Source organism: Rhinatrema bivittatum, chromosome 7, assembly GCF_901001135.1.
Source record: "Rhinatrema bivittatum chromosome 7, aRhiBiv1.1, whole genome shotgun sequence".
NCBI lineage: Eukaryota > Metazoa > Chordata > Amphibia > Gymnophiona > Rhinatrematidae > Rhinatrema > Rhinatrema bivittatum.
This window is the reverse complement of record NC_042621.1, coordinates 1221860-1239509: the sequence shown is the minus strand read 5'-3', so window position 1 is coordinate 1239509 and position 17650 is coordinate 1221860. Positions and strand designations below refer to the sequence as shown.

Sequence of the window (17650 nt, the reverse complement as noted above, 5' to 3'; positions counted from 1 at the left end):
GATCTCTTTAAAGATCATAATATACTGCGGTCCCTCCTGATGCAGTTCACACGAAACACGGACCGTGTCGGGGGACAAGTATTTAAAATATTCTTTGTTTACCTGAAGGAGTTGCCGTATTGAATGAACTATGAAAATTCAGTTATATAATAAATACACGTTTGAATTTTGAATGGAACTTCACTTTCTGTCCTGCACCTGTCTAGATGAATATGGGTAATTGAAGTCTCCCATTATTACCGCACTACCAATTTGATTAGCTTCCCTAATTTCTCTTAGCATTTCACTGTCCGTCTCACCATCATGACCAGGTGTATGGTAGTATACTCCTATCACTATAGTCTTCCCCGACACACAAGGTATTTCTTCCCATAAAGATTTGATTGTGCATTTAGTCTCATGCAAGATGTTTATCCTGTTGGACTCTATGCCATCTCGGACATAAAGCACCACACCTCCTCCCGACTGCTCCTCTCTGTCATTGCGATATAATTTGTACCCCGGTATAGCACTGTCCCATTGGTTGTCCTCCTTCCACCAGGTCTCTGAGATGCCAATTAAGTCTATGTCATCATTCACTGCTATACATTCTAATTCTCCCATCTTACTTCTTAGACTTCTGGCATTAGCATACAGACATTTCAAAGTTTGTTTTTTGTTTGTATTTTCATTCTGCTTTTTAATTGATAGGGATAAGTTAGAATTTTTTAGCTCAGGTGAGTTTTTAGTTACAGGCATTTGGACTACATTTCTTATTATTGGAACCTCAATGTCGGGATGCCCTAATTCTAATGCATCATTAGTATCCTTTGAAGATACCTCCCTCCGAACCATGCGCTGCTGAGCGACTGTCGGCTTTTCCCTTTGTTCTAGTTTAAAAGCTGCTCTATCTCCTTTTTAAAGGTTAGCGCCAGCAGTCTGGTTCCACCCTGGTTAAGGTGGAATCCATCCCTTCAGAAGAGACTCCCCCTTCCCCAAAAGATTCCCCAGTTCCTTACAAAACTGAATCCCTCTTCCTTACACCATCGTCTCATCCATCCATCCATCGTTCTCCAGTTTTGCACTGCATACAGGTTTTCTTGGGGTTTCCATTCCAGTTTTTGTTTCTGCAATTGTAATTTGAGGTATTTTATTCTAAATTAGGTGAAGGTAGGCCTGTCTGTATTCTGTATGTGTGTGACTAAGATGAGGTGCTTTACTAGCAAGCAGGAATTTGTATCAGTCTTATTTGTTGTATTTTCTCAATATGCTATCGCACTTTTTATTTCATGGAATTAGTGCTGCTTCAGTATGGCAGGTTTGATAAACATGTACAGAGTGGGGTTTGTTTGTTTGTTTCCAGGTTTTGTATTATTTTACAATGTACCTGGTAGTCGAGGGAGTTTGTGATGCTGTTATTGAGATGGCACCAGAATCAGAATATCTTTTTTGTATGGTGAGTTGTACAGGGAAATGTCTTAGTTCTGCTCTGCACTCGTTGTTAGGAAGCGGGAGATTCCTGAGGATGCAGAGTATTATATTTAGTCCCATGATAGTCATGTGTTCATTGTGTCACGCATGTGTGCTTCATCTCTCAGGTGTGCCCTGATAGAAAAAAGGTTGAGAACTACTGGGCTAGTGTAATATCTGTGCATTCTCTCAGGCTGCCTATGCAAGCACTCCAGAAATCTGATGAAAATTCTGCTTTTTCAAAGACGCAGTACACTAGATTGATTTGGTTCCTCCTGCTAATTTTTTTTTTTAATTTCTCTCTTTGTTTTCCAGTTTTCCTTTTGTTCTGGAGACAAAATAAGTGTCAGAGGTTTTTAAAAGCTTGTGTTTACCCAGCATTATAAAGCTAAGTAATACAGGGAGCTGCTATACTGTTTGTAATCAGACATCTGTGTTGGCAAGACCTTCACACATGAGCAGCTGCAGAGCAACCTCAAGGAACCAAATAGGTAAAAACAGGGAGGTGGACCTACAAGGCTGTATCTTTTATTTGAAAAATATGAAATTAGAAGAATTGAATGTATATTTCACAAAAAAAGACAAGACTAAGACCCTGAGAAGGATGAGTGGAACTGGTAAGCCACTGGGACTGGATGCAGCATGCTTTTTGTTTCAATGGGTCACTTGCTACGTAACATTTCAGCAGTGCTGTACTGCAGAGGAAAGAAACCCCAGTCTCTGGGTTCTTCTCCCTTATCCATTGACCTGCACATGTTCTGGATAGACTTGTCATTCATTCAGTGATTTTACTGTTATTTTAATGCATTTATTGTATTTAATATTGTTATAAGCTTGCCTTGGACATTGCTACATAGAAAGGAATTTGTAAATAAAAATTAGAAACATATAAACATGACTGCATCTATCCAGTCTACCCATCCACATCAATGACTCAGTTCTACAATCCCTCCCACTCCCTCAGAGATCCAGTCTACCCAACCATACCAATGGCTCAGCTCTGCAATCCCTACCACTCCCTCAGAGATCCAGTCTACCCAACCATACCAATGGTTCAGCTCTACAATTCCTACCACTCCCTCAGAGATCCAGTCCACCCAACCATACCAACAGCTCAGCTCTACAATCCCTACTGCTCCCTCAGAGATCCAGTCTACCCAACCATACCAACGGCTCAGCTCTACAATTCCTACCACTCCCTCAGAGATCCAGTCCACCCAACCATACCAACGGTTCAGCTCTACAATTCCTACCACTCCCGCAGAGATCCAGTCCACCCAACCATACCAACAGCTCAGCTCTACAATCCCTACCGCTCCCTCAGAGATCCAGTCTACCCAACCATACCAACGGCTCAGCTCTACAATCCCTACCGCTCCCTCAGAGATCCAGTCTATCCAACCATACCAACGGCTCAGCTCTACAATTCCTACCACTTCCTCAGAGATCCAGTCCACCCAACCATACCAATGGCTCAGCTCTACAATCCCTACCGCTCCCTCAGAGATCTAGTCTACCCATCCACACCAATGGCTCAGCTCTACAATCCCTACCACTCCCACAGAGATCTATTCTACCCATCCACACCAATGGCTCAGCTCTATAATTCCTACCACTCCCTCAGAGATCCAGTCCACCCAACCATACCAACGGCTCAGCTCTACAATCCCTACCACTCCCTCAGAGATCCAGTCTACCCAACCATACCAATGGCTCAGCTCTGCAATCCCTACCACTCCCTCAGAGATCCAGTCTACCCAACCATACCAACGGTTCAGCTCTGCAATCCCTACCACTCCCACAGAGATCCAGTCTACCCATCCACAACAATGGCTCAGCTCTGCAATCCCTACCACTCCCTCGGAGATCCCCTGTGCTTGTTCCATGCTATAGAAACACAATGGCAGAAAAAATACAACATACAATTGAGGATGTTATTGATGACTGGACTCCTAAATCACCTTCAAAACCCATTGATAGCAGTGATGTCTTAATCTGTTTTGGGGGCTCCCTCCAATACTGATAATGAGGATCTAGGGTGGTGGAAAAGGGCCCCCATCACCACTGATGATGAACCTGATCATAGATTGGGGTAGAGATGACCCTTGAATGGAAGGATCCCCTCTCTCTCACTCACACACCAGTAATACACTCAATCATCATTCTTTCTACTATACCCAGACCTTTACCATTAACACCTTTAGCAAAAAGGAAATGTAACTCTGCTACCTCCTGGTTTGATATATTTCAAATATTGTAATTTCTGCTAACATCAAGTGCTTTCCCAGACAAATACCATGTGCAAACAACACTCCTGACTGTGTGAAGGTGGCATTGTGATCTGTAATCTCTTCTAAAGGTACCATTAGAGAGGCAGAGAAGAATTTAATGCTTCTTTATTATTCTCAATGAGGAAATTTATTGTGGTGCCTGGTGTGGGTGGGGAATAAAGGGACATGGAAACAGGGGCGATTGTAAATACTGAAAGATACAGCAAAGGCCTTAGCATAATGCAAGAGGATGTGAAAGGCACAGTAAAGTCAAACTAAGCAAATAACTCTCCATTCACATCCAGTGTATACCTGAATTAAAATAAATATCATTAAACTTGCATTGAGACATCTAATGTTTTGTTGTTGTTGTTTGTAATTTATTTAATTTGTATCTACTTACTAAGCTTCAAACTATTGACAAGCGTCCTTGCTAGTGTTGTGGCCCTCCCGCTGTCTGGCTGTCACAGGAGCTGTCCAGGCTGTGGTGCTGAACAGCAGGGGAAAGTGGCTCTCATTGCCTTGTGATTCTCAGCTCAGGTCCTCTGCCCCCTGGGTCGACCAGTGAGGATCTACTGTTCTTAGAAATGAAATTTTCCATTTGGTTTTGAAAATTAAACAAAAACAAATAAAGATTTGTTTATTTTCATTTAAATTTCAAAATACAGTAGCCATCCCCCCCTATTCTACTCACATCCACTTGCCCCATTCGTGGGACTAAGGGAAAGGAGTTATATCCAGCCACACCTGCCTGGCAGGCCTCTCCTTCAAAATGGTGCCAACTGGCCCTGAGGCTGGCACTGTTTTCTTGTACAGAGGTACAGTGTTACCTCAGGGTCCACTAGTGCCATTTTGTTGTACAGAGGAACATTGGTACCTCTGGGTCAGGTCAGCCAGTGCCATTTTGTTGTACAGAGGAACATTGGTACCTCAGGCCACCCTTTTGAGACTGAAATCTGGCAGAGTAAGTGGTTGGTGAGGCTCCAGAAGAGTCTGGGAATGCTGTGGAGGGGGAGGGGGGGGGGATTTTGAGGCAATGAAAGAGAGAAAGGAGGTGGGTGGACATTTTTTCTTTTAGTTTTGTATCTTGAGTTGTTGTTTTTTTTTAGTTTGTTGTTTTTTTAAAATGTTAAATAGATTAAACTAAATACAACAAACAACAAATGAAATAAAAAAAAGAAAATAATGAAAAACAGAATGAAAGGAAAAAACATTCAGTGCAGAGCTCTATGGACAGAGGCTGGGCAAGCTGTGGAGGGGGAGGGGGTCATAATTAATGTGCCATGGGGACACCTCAGACCAGATTTATGGCCCACCAGGTCTAAATGAGTTATGAGGGAATATAAAATAAGGGGATATCCCCCAGGTAGTCAGACATGAAGGCTCATGGTGTCAGATCCTAGCCCAGGGTATGACTGAGCTGAAAGCACACCCACCTCTCCGATTTATTGGTCATTCTTGTTGAATTTTGCAGTTTCTTATCCATTTCCAGTGACATTTTTCTTGGGGATGATTTAGCAGATATTCAAGAATGCTTTCAAATGACTAAATATACAATAGGAATAGCTGAAGCGGCTGACCATGTGGCGATATGTGAACAGTGACATTTCTCTCATGCTGCACAAAGGTGTTTGGGCCAGCACCCATCTCTGGCCTTGGCAGGATATACTCCTGCTGTGTAAAGGGAGTGGTCTCTGCCACAAGGTCACCACCCTGCTACTGCAAAATAGTGACCCACAGCCTCCATCTACAGCAGCCAGGTTTATAAGGAAGGAGTGTCCTACTGTCAAATTCCCATCCTTTGGCTGGCTCTTGGACTTGTGAAATTCTATAGAAACCAGTGGGATTTCCAATCCTTCTTCCTTAGATGTTACCCTTCCATCTTTGCCTTATTCCCACAGGATTTTTCCCTACCACTCCCCATCTTGCCATCCTTCTGAGGGTCCTTTTCTCTTCCTCAGTCATATTCTCCCTCATTCTAGGGTTGTTAACTGCCTCCCCTTCTGTTGGCCAGGCTGATCCAGTCCTGGTTTTATCCCCGTTGCATGCATGGGGTTCCTTGTACTACTTTTCTTATACAAATCAGAATTGCCAGTTCATGCCTGAAACACAGCACAACCAGAAGAGGACTGGCCAGACCCTCAGACATGGATCCAATTAGGAGTATATCCTGCCATTCCTATACCATAGCCCAGGGCTTCCCAGACCTGTTCTACTGACCCCTTCCAGCCTGTCCGGTTTTCAAGATAGCCACAATGAATGTGCAGGAGGCAAATGTACATGCATTGGAGACCCAGCATATTTACATTTATCTCCTGCATATTCTTTTTGGATATGGTGAAAACCCAACTTGCTGCCCTAAAATAGCCTTTCCCACATTTTCCTCTTCCACCCCCCAGTTCTTCTTCATTCCCCACCCACCACACATGCACAACTTTTATCTTTTGGAATCAACAGTTCTTACACACTGTCCCCTAAGAGAGCCTCATCACCAATTCCTGCCCCACCCACTCTCTCCCCTTCTGTCCGCTTCTTTCTAGCAGTGCTCCAGAGTCTCAGGAGTGGTGACCCAAGTCCAGTTCTCAAGAGCCACAAAGAGGCTTTGATGTCAGGATCTGCACAATGAATGTGCGTGCGCAGTGGAGGCAGTGCATGCGCAGTGGAGGCAGTGCATGCGCAGTGGAGGCAGTGCATGCAAATGTTCATCATACATATTCATTGTGGATAACCTGAAATCCTGACCAGATAGTGGCTGTTGAGGATTGGAGTTGGCGAATCCCTGCCTTAGCCAGTCAAGGGGCTACTCCCGAAGTGGGCTGAGAAACATTGGACCTTCCAGGCCCCTTTCCCCCTCCCACCAATCTGTAGTGTTATACATGAGCACTATACTGAAGAACCTGACTTTATTATTATTATTATTATTATTATGGTTGCCATTTTTTTTTCCATATAGGCCAATCCAGTCCTGATTTTACTGGGTTGCCAGTATTTTGTAGATGTGGAGAGAAGCAGGACCACAGCTCCAGGCGGTGCCCTGTGGTAAAGAAAAAAATCAGGACTGGGTCATTTTACAGTGCTGTCAGCTGGCAAACTTACTTTTTATCGCATCCATGCAGAGCATTTGAAATCGACTTTTGCTTTCTCCTAGGCTGACGCGCTGCCCTAAAACATCTGGAAAGAAGAGTCACCAAACATTTACCAAAACATCTGGAAAGAACAGTCAGCAAACAAAACTGGGGGGGGGGGGGGGGAATCCGGCAGCCCTGACATAGGCGAGCGCTTGCAGGAAGACGGACAGAGCTTTGCACAGTCTTCCTCCTGCCCCCCCCCCCCCCCCCAGGCTGGCAGGGGACCCTCCCCTCAGAAATACGCAGTTCCTGTCCCTTTAAGTGCAGCCGGAGAGGGAGCCGACAGCCCCTGGCTCCAGATTCCGGAGCCTTCCCAGGAGCGAGGGAGGGGGGGGGAGGAGGTGAATCCTCCCCCGCCCCCCCCCCCCCCAGGCTGCGGAGCGAATGGATTGAGCCGCGCTCCGGCGGCTTTGATTGGATGGAGCAGGCGGGAGGGAGGGGGGAGGGCGCGCGCCACCGCATTGCTGCGCGGCGCATCCCGGGATGGTGCTGCTGCTGCTGCGGGGCAGGGCAGAGCGGGGAGGTGATCGCTGCCGCCCGGCCCCGGATCGCTCCAGGCCAGGAGACGCCATGAAGGCGCGGAGCTCGCCCTGAAGCCCCCCCCCCCCCCCCGCCCCCGCCCCCTCCCTCCCTCCCCCCCTCGCGGCCGATTGCCTTTTTTTTTTTTTTTTCCACCTTTTTGGGGAAGGATTTGCAGAGCGCGTTACATGCATTGCAGACCGCGTTACATGCATTGCAGAGCGCGTTACATGCATGTCCAGTGGGGGAAGGTTTAATTTTGACGATGGGGGCTCCTACTGCGGAGGCTGGGAGGAGGGCAAAGCTCACGGCCACGGGATCTGCACCGGCCCGAAGGGGCAGGGCGAGTACACGGGCTCCTGGAGCCACGGCTTCGAGGTGCTGGGCATCTACACCTGGCCCAGCGGCAACACCTACCAGGGCACCTGGGCGCAGGGCAAGCGCCACGGCATCGGGCTGGAGAGCAAGGGCAAGTGGTCTTACCGCGGCGAGTGGGGCCAGGGCTTCAAGGGGCGCTACGGCGTGCGGGAGTGCGCGGGCAACGGGGCCAAGTACGAGGGCACCTGGAGCAACGGCCTGCAGGACGGCTACGGCACGGAGACCTACTCGGACGGAGGTAAGCGCCGGCCCCGGGGGGGCTGGGACCCCTGCCTCGGGGACCGGCAGCGAATGCAGACAATGGCCCGAGCTGTGATCGTTTGGCTACCCCCGCCCCCCCCCCCCCCCCACTCCTGAGCCCATCTCTGGCTTGGGCGGACACCAGCAGGGGGGGCCGGGCCCCGCTGGCATTGCCTTGAAGCCCCTTCGGGTCCTGCTGTGTTTATATACAGGCCCCCAGAGGTCTGACTCGCCTTTTTTTCTCTCCTCCATCCGAGCTTTGCTTTTCCTTCACTTCTTGTTAATGGGGGGTTTGCAGGAGCAAAGAGATCGCGCCGGTGCCGGGGGCTTGACGGGCCTGGCAGGATGCGATTGCCCAAGCGGTGAGGGCACAGGAGGGAAGGAGGCAGCTGGAGCCGGGGGCTGTGCTCTCCAAGAACAAGGCCCTTGCCTCCAGCTTCACCTCCTGCCCCTTCCAGGTGCCCTTTCTCTAGAATCCCTGCTCACACACACTCTCACACACACACTCTCACACACACACTCTCACACACACACACACACACTCTCACAGACACTCTCACACACACACACACACACACACTCTCACACTCACTCTCACACACACTCTCACACACACACACTCTCTCACACACACACACACACACTCTCACACACACACACAGCTCCGGGCTGCCCTTCCGACGCCGGGGGCCTGGCAGCGCCCCGCCAAGGACAAGCCTGCCAGAAGCAAGGGCTTGGCCGAGTCCATCCTTTGCTCCTAGCTCGGCTCCCATGCCGGCCTTCTGTTTTCCAAGGAGAAAGTTTATTTCCAAATGAAGGCAGACTAGGGGGGGGGGGGGGGGGGGGGGGAGGCATTAGCAAAGGGAAGGAAAAACCTAATAAGGAGTATTTGGAAGGATAATAGACACAAAGTTGTGAGCGCGGGACAATATCAGTTGTATGATAAATAAATGCCCACAGTTAAGCACACATGGGTCGTTCCCATCTCCCCACCTGCAAATGTGGGTCTTCTCCATCCACCCTACAAATGTCAGGAACAAGACCCTCATGGCTGTGACATATTTCAATGGCCCGGCAGGATCATCACCCAAAGAAGAGGTCGTGCCGGGAGTTTTGGAGATCAAGCAGGTTCTCCATTCCATCAATAAAAGATCTTATTACCTGCAAACAATTCATTTTTCTATTTTCACAACTACAGCTCTGCACTGTAGAGCTGAGAACACACTTTCATTACCGCAGATGGTGGGCCATGTGCATGCACTGGCAACATGGGCCAGCATAAAGCTTAAGATTAAGATTAGTCCATACGATTGGACAGGAGATCCCTGCCTAACTGTGCACTGTACTACGACTGGTGGGGTTTTTTGGGGTTTTTTAAAAATATTTATAAATGATCTGAAAAAGGGAATGGCGAGTGAGGGGATCAAATTTCAAGATGGCATAAAATTATTCTGAGTTATAAAATCACTAGTGGGAAGACCTTGTGAGATTGGGCATTCAAATGGCAGATTAAATTTAATGTGGACAAGTGCAAGGTGATGCATATAGGGAAAAATAACCCTTGCTGTAGTTACAGGATGTTAGGTTCTATATTAGGAGTTACTGCCCAGGAAAAGGATCTAGGCATCATCATAGACAATGCCTTGACATGGTCAGCTCAGTGAGCTGTGGCAGTCAAAAAGGCAAACAGAATGTTAGGAATTATTAGGAAAGGAGTGGAGAATAAAACAGAGAATATCATAATGCCTCTGTGTCGCTCCATGGTGAGACCACACCTAGGGTACATCTCAATAAATATATAGCTGAACTGGAAAAGGTACAGAGAAGGACAACCAAAATGATAAAGGGGATGGAACAGCTCCCCTGTGAGGAAAGGTTAAAGAGGTTAGGGCTGTTCAGCTTGGAGAAGAGTTAACTGAGGGGGGCTATGATAAATGTTTCTAAAATTATGAGTGGACTAGAATTGGGTAAATATGAATCAGTTATTTACGCTTTCAAAAATTAAAAAACTAAGGGACACTCTATGAAGTTAGTAAGTAGCACATTTAAAACATATCAGAGAAATTTTGTTTTCACTCAATGCACAATTAAGCTCTGGAATTAATTGCCAGAGGGTGTAGTAAAAGTAGCTAGTATAGCTGGGTTTAAAATTGGTTTGGACTAGTTCCTGGAGGAAAAGTCCATAACTTATTAAGCAAATAAACTTGGAGAAAGACACTGGGATCTAACTACTGTTTGGGATCCTGCCAGATACTCGTGACCTGCATTGGCCATTGTTGGATACTGGGCTTCATGGACCGCGGTCTAACCCAGTGTATGGCAATTCTTATGTTAACAACTGAACTGTCCTGCACACATTACAATTTATGTTTCAAACTGGAAAATATCAAAATCCTCTACTCATTGTCTATGCCCATTGGATATTAACACAGTCACACAAGCACACAGTACCTATAATGTATGGAAGAAAACCACCTGACTAAAAACCAGAAATATATGGCCTGTCAGGTGGTATCTATTGATCCAACTCATCCTATTTGGCCGCAAAGTTAAGTCGGTACATTGCAATATTTCAAAACCACTGTATATACATCAAGCAGTAATATCCTATATCAAGACCAAATTATACTGTTAAATAGTTTTTGTGTTTGAAATGTAAGCTGCTCCCATGAAATTCTCCTGAGCTCTATCTTTTAGTAAAGCAACGGTGATGAAAGTCAGATTGTCATATGGCTGGCTTATGAAAGTACAGTTAATTTTTCCCTACACAGCAGATATCAAACCAGCATAACATCAGCACAGCTTCTGCACTCCTGCTACTTTGTGAAATCATATTCTGCTATGAATAATGTAAAAATGGCATGACATATTCCAGATAAGACCATTTCCTTTCTGCTTCCGCTCAGCCTCTTCCTGAATGGGCATTCATAGGAAGTGAGACTTCTAGGATTTAGTTAAAATGCATATGGGATATTTTTCTTGGCTTTTTTAAATTTTTTATTACAAGTCTCTTCGGGCAGCAAAGAAAAATGTAGCATGGTCTATAGAAATTGCAAATTGTTTTGTGTAATCTAAAAATATTAGGATGGCCGGCATCTCCTCCTATAAAACCCCACAAAACAAGGACTTTTTTTTTTCGGTGGAAACCTGTCTCATGCAGGTGATGCATCTTTAGAAACGTAATTTTTGTTTTGGAACTGCAAGAAAACTAAACTTTTTTTTTTCTAATAGGGTGTTTCTAAGGTTCAAATCCAAGGACTTAGTAACTGGATGCAGGTAACTGATAGGTGGGCCGAGAGAGGCTTCATTGTTATTCTTTTGAATGTATGAACCAGCAACAAACTTGATTTGTTCTGTTATTTAATGGCAGAATACAGAACAAAGTATTTCCTGTTTTTGTGAAACCCCAGACACCTGTTCGTGATACTGCTAGCCACCCTCGAGATACAGTACCACTAAGCTTCTCCTTTGCCTACGTGTTTTTATTGTAGTGTAAATCACTTTGCATTTCACACAACACGAGTCCACTTGGTGTAACAGTGTAATAGACTGCTGTCACAGTTTAGAGTCTCCAAAAGTTTCAAATTACATATCAAAGATTCTTGTGGGTTATCTATTCGTTTTCTTGTAGTCGAAATTGTTGTTTCAGAGGCTTGTGATCGCTCCTAACCAAAAGGGCAAGACTGGGGGGGTTTGTTGTTTTTTTTTTGCGTCCTCTATATTATTTTTGGACGTTGAAATCAGCTCATCGAAATGGACCAAGAAGCAGCACCCTCTTAAAACAGCTGAGCGAGACAGCAGTGACCGAAATGATTTTGTACACAAGGAACCCAGCCAAACCTAGATAATAAGAGCGCTGCATCCAGGAAGCCCCGGGAGAGCTCTCTCTTCAGCACCCTGGAGAGCTCTTGTTATGTAACGATCCCCAGACCCCTCTCTGGCGCTTCACCCTACTTACGCGCACTCCGGGAGAGCTCTCTCTTCAGCACCCTGGAGAGCTCTTGTTATGTAACGATCCCCAGACCCCTCTCTGGCGCTTCACCCTACTTACGCGCACTCCGGGAGAGCTCTCTCTTCAGCACCCTGGAGAGCTCTTGTTATGTAACGATCCCCAGACCCCTCTCTGGCGCTTCACCCTACTTACGCGCACTCCGGGAGGGCTCTCTCTTCAGCACCCTGGAGAGCTCTTGTTATGTAACGATCCCCAGACCCCTCTCTGGCGCTTCACCCTACTTACGCGCACTCCGGGAGAGCTCTCTCTTCAGCACCCTGGAGAGCTCTTGTTATGTAACGATCCCCAGAGCCCTCTCTGGCGCTTCACCCTACTTACGCGCACTCCGGGAGGGCTCTCTCTTCAGCACCCTGGAGAGCTCTTGTTATGTAACGATCCCCAGACCCCTCTCTGGCGCTTCACCCTACTTACGCGCACTCCGGGAGGGCTCTCTCTTCAGCACCCTGGAGAGCTCCTGTTATGTAACGATCCCCAGAGCCCTCTCTGGCGCTTCACCCTACTTACGCGCACTCCTAGCCGTGCCATCCACCCAGCTCGTCTGTTCTCTGTAACAATAATCCGGAAGGGAGAAATAGGATAAATAAGTGAGTACTGCACCCCTGCCTTCTGTGTTTTGATTTCATTCTGTTCCTGGAGGCTGGCAAAGACCTTGCTTGTCCTTTATTTACTTCGTTCAATACGTATTCATGATTTCCGCCCACCTTAAAGTCAGTAAAACGGGGCCTCTACATGTCCAAAACACATTTAAACCAACGTGCAAACGGATTAGAAGCAAAACCTGATGCATGCAGGACGTATGATTGCACAACATAAACGTTTGACTAAACTGTGCGTCCAATCGAAACATATAAATAGCATGATCCATAGACATAGGGGATTCAGCAAACTCTAATGCTCCAGACATCTGTAGGTCCAAGCGTTTCTCACCTTCTTAAAAGTCAAAGTACCGGAACCCAAACAAGTTTGCTGAAGTTAAATCGCTCTCATATTTATGATTGTTTTGGAAGATTCCCCGCAACGCCTTTCCCCGCCTCCCCCGAAAAAAAATAAAAATAAAAAATAAAGAACCTGCCAGACCAGCATTAGATAAGGTTTTCATGCACCCGTCTTCCACACTCCTTTTTAAACCCTTCTACCCAGATTGCATGCCAGTCTTGTGCAATAACTTCATGCCAAGGAGTATTTACAATTCTCTGAAAAAAAAAACAAACTGAATTTTTATTTTAGGAATTAGGGGTAAACATGAAACGTTGTGAATCTGAAACTGATGAGGGAGGTTTCCAACAGTTTTCAGGCTACTAACTTCTCTAAGCAATAACTTTTCTCAAAAAGTGTGACAAGCAGAAGTCGGGGGAAAAAACAGGTAACGGATAATACACCTGGTGTAGCGCCAACATTTATCCTCATTTGTAAGGAGATTCGGCTTTTGTTCTGGTTTGTGGGCTGTTGTGTTTTTTATATATCTAATCTTTATCACCTACCCATATTTTTCCAATCCATGGGATACCCATGGTCCCTTATTCCTCCCCATTTTGGTACAGAGAATCCAGCAGGAAAGGGAGGGAGCAGGGGCGGACAGACTGGGAACATGAAAAATGTTCAGCTGGGGGGGGGGGGGGCAGAAGAAGAATTACAGGGGTGCACTAAAATAAAACCCTAGAAACAGTTACAGCACACCCTCAGTCATTCACTTCCGAGAGTGGGGGGATTTATTTATGTATTTATTTATAATCTTTTCTATACCATCCCTAAGTCATATACAGTCGCAACGGTTTACATGTAGGCACATAAATTAATGTAGGTGAAGGCGTACAATAGTACAGTCTAACAGGTGCTGCTAAAGGTTCGGTTACAAAATATCATTAAAGACAATCAATTGTTTAGTGGGGTAGGTCATGACCAGTTGTACCAGTGAGGTACTGTTCACGTGCAAAATTCACTATTCATAGTGTTACAATTATGTTTATAGTGATGTATGGTGATGTAGATTTCATGGACCACTCTACTGTATGCCCCCAGTGGGCATTTTACCCTCTTGGCGTTGGCATATTTCCACACAGTCCTCCGGATCTAATTTTTTGTACCAGTGCCTGTGATCAAAATTTGTTTTCATATTTAAAAATTTGTTATCAAACCTTGCATAAATAAGCATAATCAGCCCCCTTCCCTCCCAGGGTTGGGTAGGATCCTCTGATGTAAAAGATCACGGGGGCAGGGGGCAGAGGGCGGGCGGTATCCACCTCTGCTGGAGGCGGAGCCTGTGGAGATTGCAGCCGGAAAGCTCGGGTCGTGACCTGTACCCTCTTTTCCCTGTGGAGCGTGTTCCATGGTTAAGCCCCTCGGGAAGGGTGCAGCCTCTGTCTTTATCACCCACGTGACTCATTAGGTGAGCATCAGATCCCTTGGCTCTCGGACAGGGTTAGAGAAAAGTTGTACTGGTTTTGTTGGACACGTTGCTTCTGGGTGGAATTCATGAAAGCTAAATGTTGGAACCCTGATTAGTCAGAACACTCTAGAGGATTCCCATACAGTCTGAAATGATTGTCCTGTTTTATGCTAAAATATACAATTCATTAAACCCCCGGATGGTTATATGTAGGACAGTAGGCATTAAACTTTGGTAAGCTCCATAGTTTGTATATGTAAAAGTGACCATTAATCTATACTAGAAAACATATATAGTTTTTTGTAGATAGTAGTGAATCTGGGTGGGTTGTTTTGGGTTTTTTTCCAGAAATGTCATTTATTTATTTTTATTTATATAGGTGTTGATTCTGGTCTGCATGCTTCAATCATACCTAAACAGAAACTTTTTTTTTTAAACTGATCAGAAATCGTTTGTGCTGTAAAGTCAGTGTGGAGACATTGTTTCAGAGGTGCTGGATAGTAGCAGTTGACTCAAGAACCTATAGCCCCTCTACAACACAATTAATTTTAAAATCAAATACATTTTGTGTTGGTTAAAATAGAAACCAATAAACTAGTTCTGTTGAAATGACACTGGTGCATAGCTACCAACTGTTCATAGAAACAAGATTTGGGATTACTCAGGTCCCTTTGACAAGCACAAAGGTCTTCAACACAAGGTCGCCTTATAAAAGTACCATCTCTACCCAATTACTGAATAGCTTCTCTTTCAATTCATTTTCTTTTTAGCAGGAGATGGTGTTCCATCTTTTAATTTCTAAATTAATGTGTCCAAGATCCCTGCTTCCCCATCAGCCACAAAATATCCCGGCCTAGCTTCCTGCAGTGATATTTCCAGGGCCGCAGGCAGATCTACCTTTTTATTATTATGCTTTATTTTAATATTAATTATTTATTACAATTATTTATTTGTTATGATATTATCTTGAGAGCAACCCTTGCCCAGGGCTCTGAGGACAGCGTCAGAAGCACTCCCTCCATGGGTCCGACCAGTCCAAGGAGCAAATGCAGGAGTGGAACCTCTCCCACTTTGTAGAGCAAGAAAATAATCTAATCAGAAGTAAAGCTGGTTTTTTCTTTTCTCCTTCATGTGGTGTTCAAAAGCACGATTCTGTTCCAGTGGCATGCTTAATGCTGACACTGGATGTGCAACAAGGAATTACCCAGCCTGCTTCACCTCATATGCACCGTTATGATTCAGAGGTCTGGGAGTTAAGGTCAACGCCATCTGACAACACGTCTGCAAAACAAAAATAATAGAAAAAAAATATCTATAGCTATCTCCCTATCTATATATACACATATACATGTAAAGAGGAACCTGTGGCATATTTTTCAGGAGTAACTGCTAACCTATCACTGTTGTAAGAGGCCTATTTCATGCTGGAGTAGTTTCCTATTTTAATTCCTATATATAAGACAAGAATTACAGTGACTTTATATACCATGGCTTTCAGAATGAATCTACTGATCTGCCACAGCTGTGACTGGCATGGGGAGCATCATTCTCTCTACATTATGTGTACAGAAATCACTAATATTTTGAAAACAACAATCCATTATGTTCATTGGAGATTGATCCTGAATAACTGGCATATATTAAAACCTTAGTAGGTGCCTTAATTTGATGGCACAGCAAGTGCAGGAGCTTGTAAACACTTATACATTTAAGCAGATAAGAAGTACCATGCTGGATCAGGTCAATGGTCCCTTGAGCTCTGCATCTTGACCCTTGACAGTGACCATATGAAGTCAGTTAGAAGTACCCAGCAGACCTTAAAGGGCTTATCCATTCCCTGTTGTTTATTTTTTGGATGCAGGCAGTCGCGATCTCCATGTCTCCCTGGATAATAAGTGTTAATGGACTACTCTCCAGAAACTTGTCCAAACCTTTTTCAAATTCAGCCTTGACCATGTATTCTGGCAAGGAACTCCACAGCTTACTTGTATGTTGACTGAAGACATTTATTTTAAATCCACTACCAGTTAGTTTAATGGACTAATCTCCCTAGTCCTGGAATTAATCAAAAGGGAAAATAACTTGTTCAACACAGATCCTGATTTAAAAAACTATCATATCCCTTCTCAGACATCTCTTCTGCAAGCTGAGGTCCTACCCTGCTCAGCATTTCTTTGTAGTTTGACAGATTGTATTCCATGTGTTGTGTTTGGCCGGTCGCGGTCCCATCCCGTGACTCTTACCTCTCCCTCTGGGTCGCTGAGGGACTCCCAACACCGACAGGATGAAGACGCGGTCGACCGCTGCGACTTCCAGACGCAGCACGCTAGGGCCATCTCTCAGCGGAGTGGAGTGTCTCTAGGCATGCGCGACTGGTGCACCTTTAAAGGGCCCACAGCGGGGGGGGGGGGGGGGGCGCTATTCCATGGCCTTGATTAGGAAGCTCTTCACCCTGATAACTAATTCCATCTTATAACATTGCTTCAAACCTGATTTTTGCTACCCTCGGCTGCCCTAACACTAGCTAATCCCTCTGGATGGCGACTAAACGTAAAACTATGGACTTAAAACAATTTTCTTTCAGTAAGCATGCCTCTGAATCCCCCGGTGATGATGGCAGGCAGGCTGTAGGCGACCCTGGAGGCCTCGCGCTGGAAAGCGCTGTGTCAGCTTCCTCAGTTTACTCCGGCATCGCTGATTTACCAACCGGGGAAGAATTGCAAGGTTGGTTCCTAGAACTACGAGCTGATATGAAACAACATAAAAAATATCTCCTGGAATCCATATCTGTTAGCTCTGTGGACCCTTGGTCTGGCACGAGTATCTACCTACTACCCCTCTGCCAGCTACTCACAAACCTCAACCTAACTCACTATTTATATGCTGACGACGTGCAGATCTTGATCCCTATAAAAGAATCCCTTCCAAAAACGCTATCCTTCTGGGAAAACTGTCTCAAGTCCATCAACCACCTACTCACCAGCCTGAACCTGGTCCTCAATGCAGCCAAAACAGAAATTCTTCTCATCTCCCCCGACCATTCTACCAGCCATGATCAGACAACCTCTATTCCTCAGACTACTCAAGTTAGAGATTTAGGAGTCACCATTGATAACCAATTAAACCTAAAAAAATCAATCAACAATATTACAAAGGATTGTTTCTTTAAGCTACAAGTTATGAAAAGACTCAAACCCCTCCTCCACCTCCAGGACTTCAGAACAGTACTTCAGTCAACGATTTTCTCCAAAATTGACTACTGCAATAC

At 45.4% G+C, this 17650-nt stretch overlaps 1 protein-coding gene across 1 annotated transcript in view; it reads left to right on the top strand.

Annotated features, from left to right (window-relative positions):
- Nucleotides 1–7511: 7511 nt before the first annotated feature.
- JPH3 (junctophilin 3) overlaps nucleotides 7512–17650 on the top strand; it is a 130118-nt gene continuing 119979 nt past the window's right edge. The window contains exon 1 of the mRNA XM_029608033.1: nucleotides 7512–7982. Within this exon, the coding sequence (XP_029463893.1) occupies nucleotides 7601–7982 (382 nt within the window). The 5' untranslated portion in view covers nucleotides 7512–7600. The remainder of the gene's footprint in view (nucleotides 7983–17650) is intronic.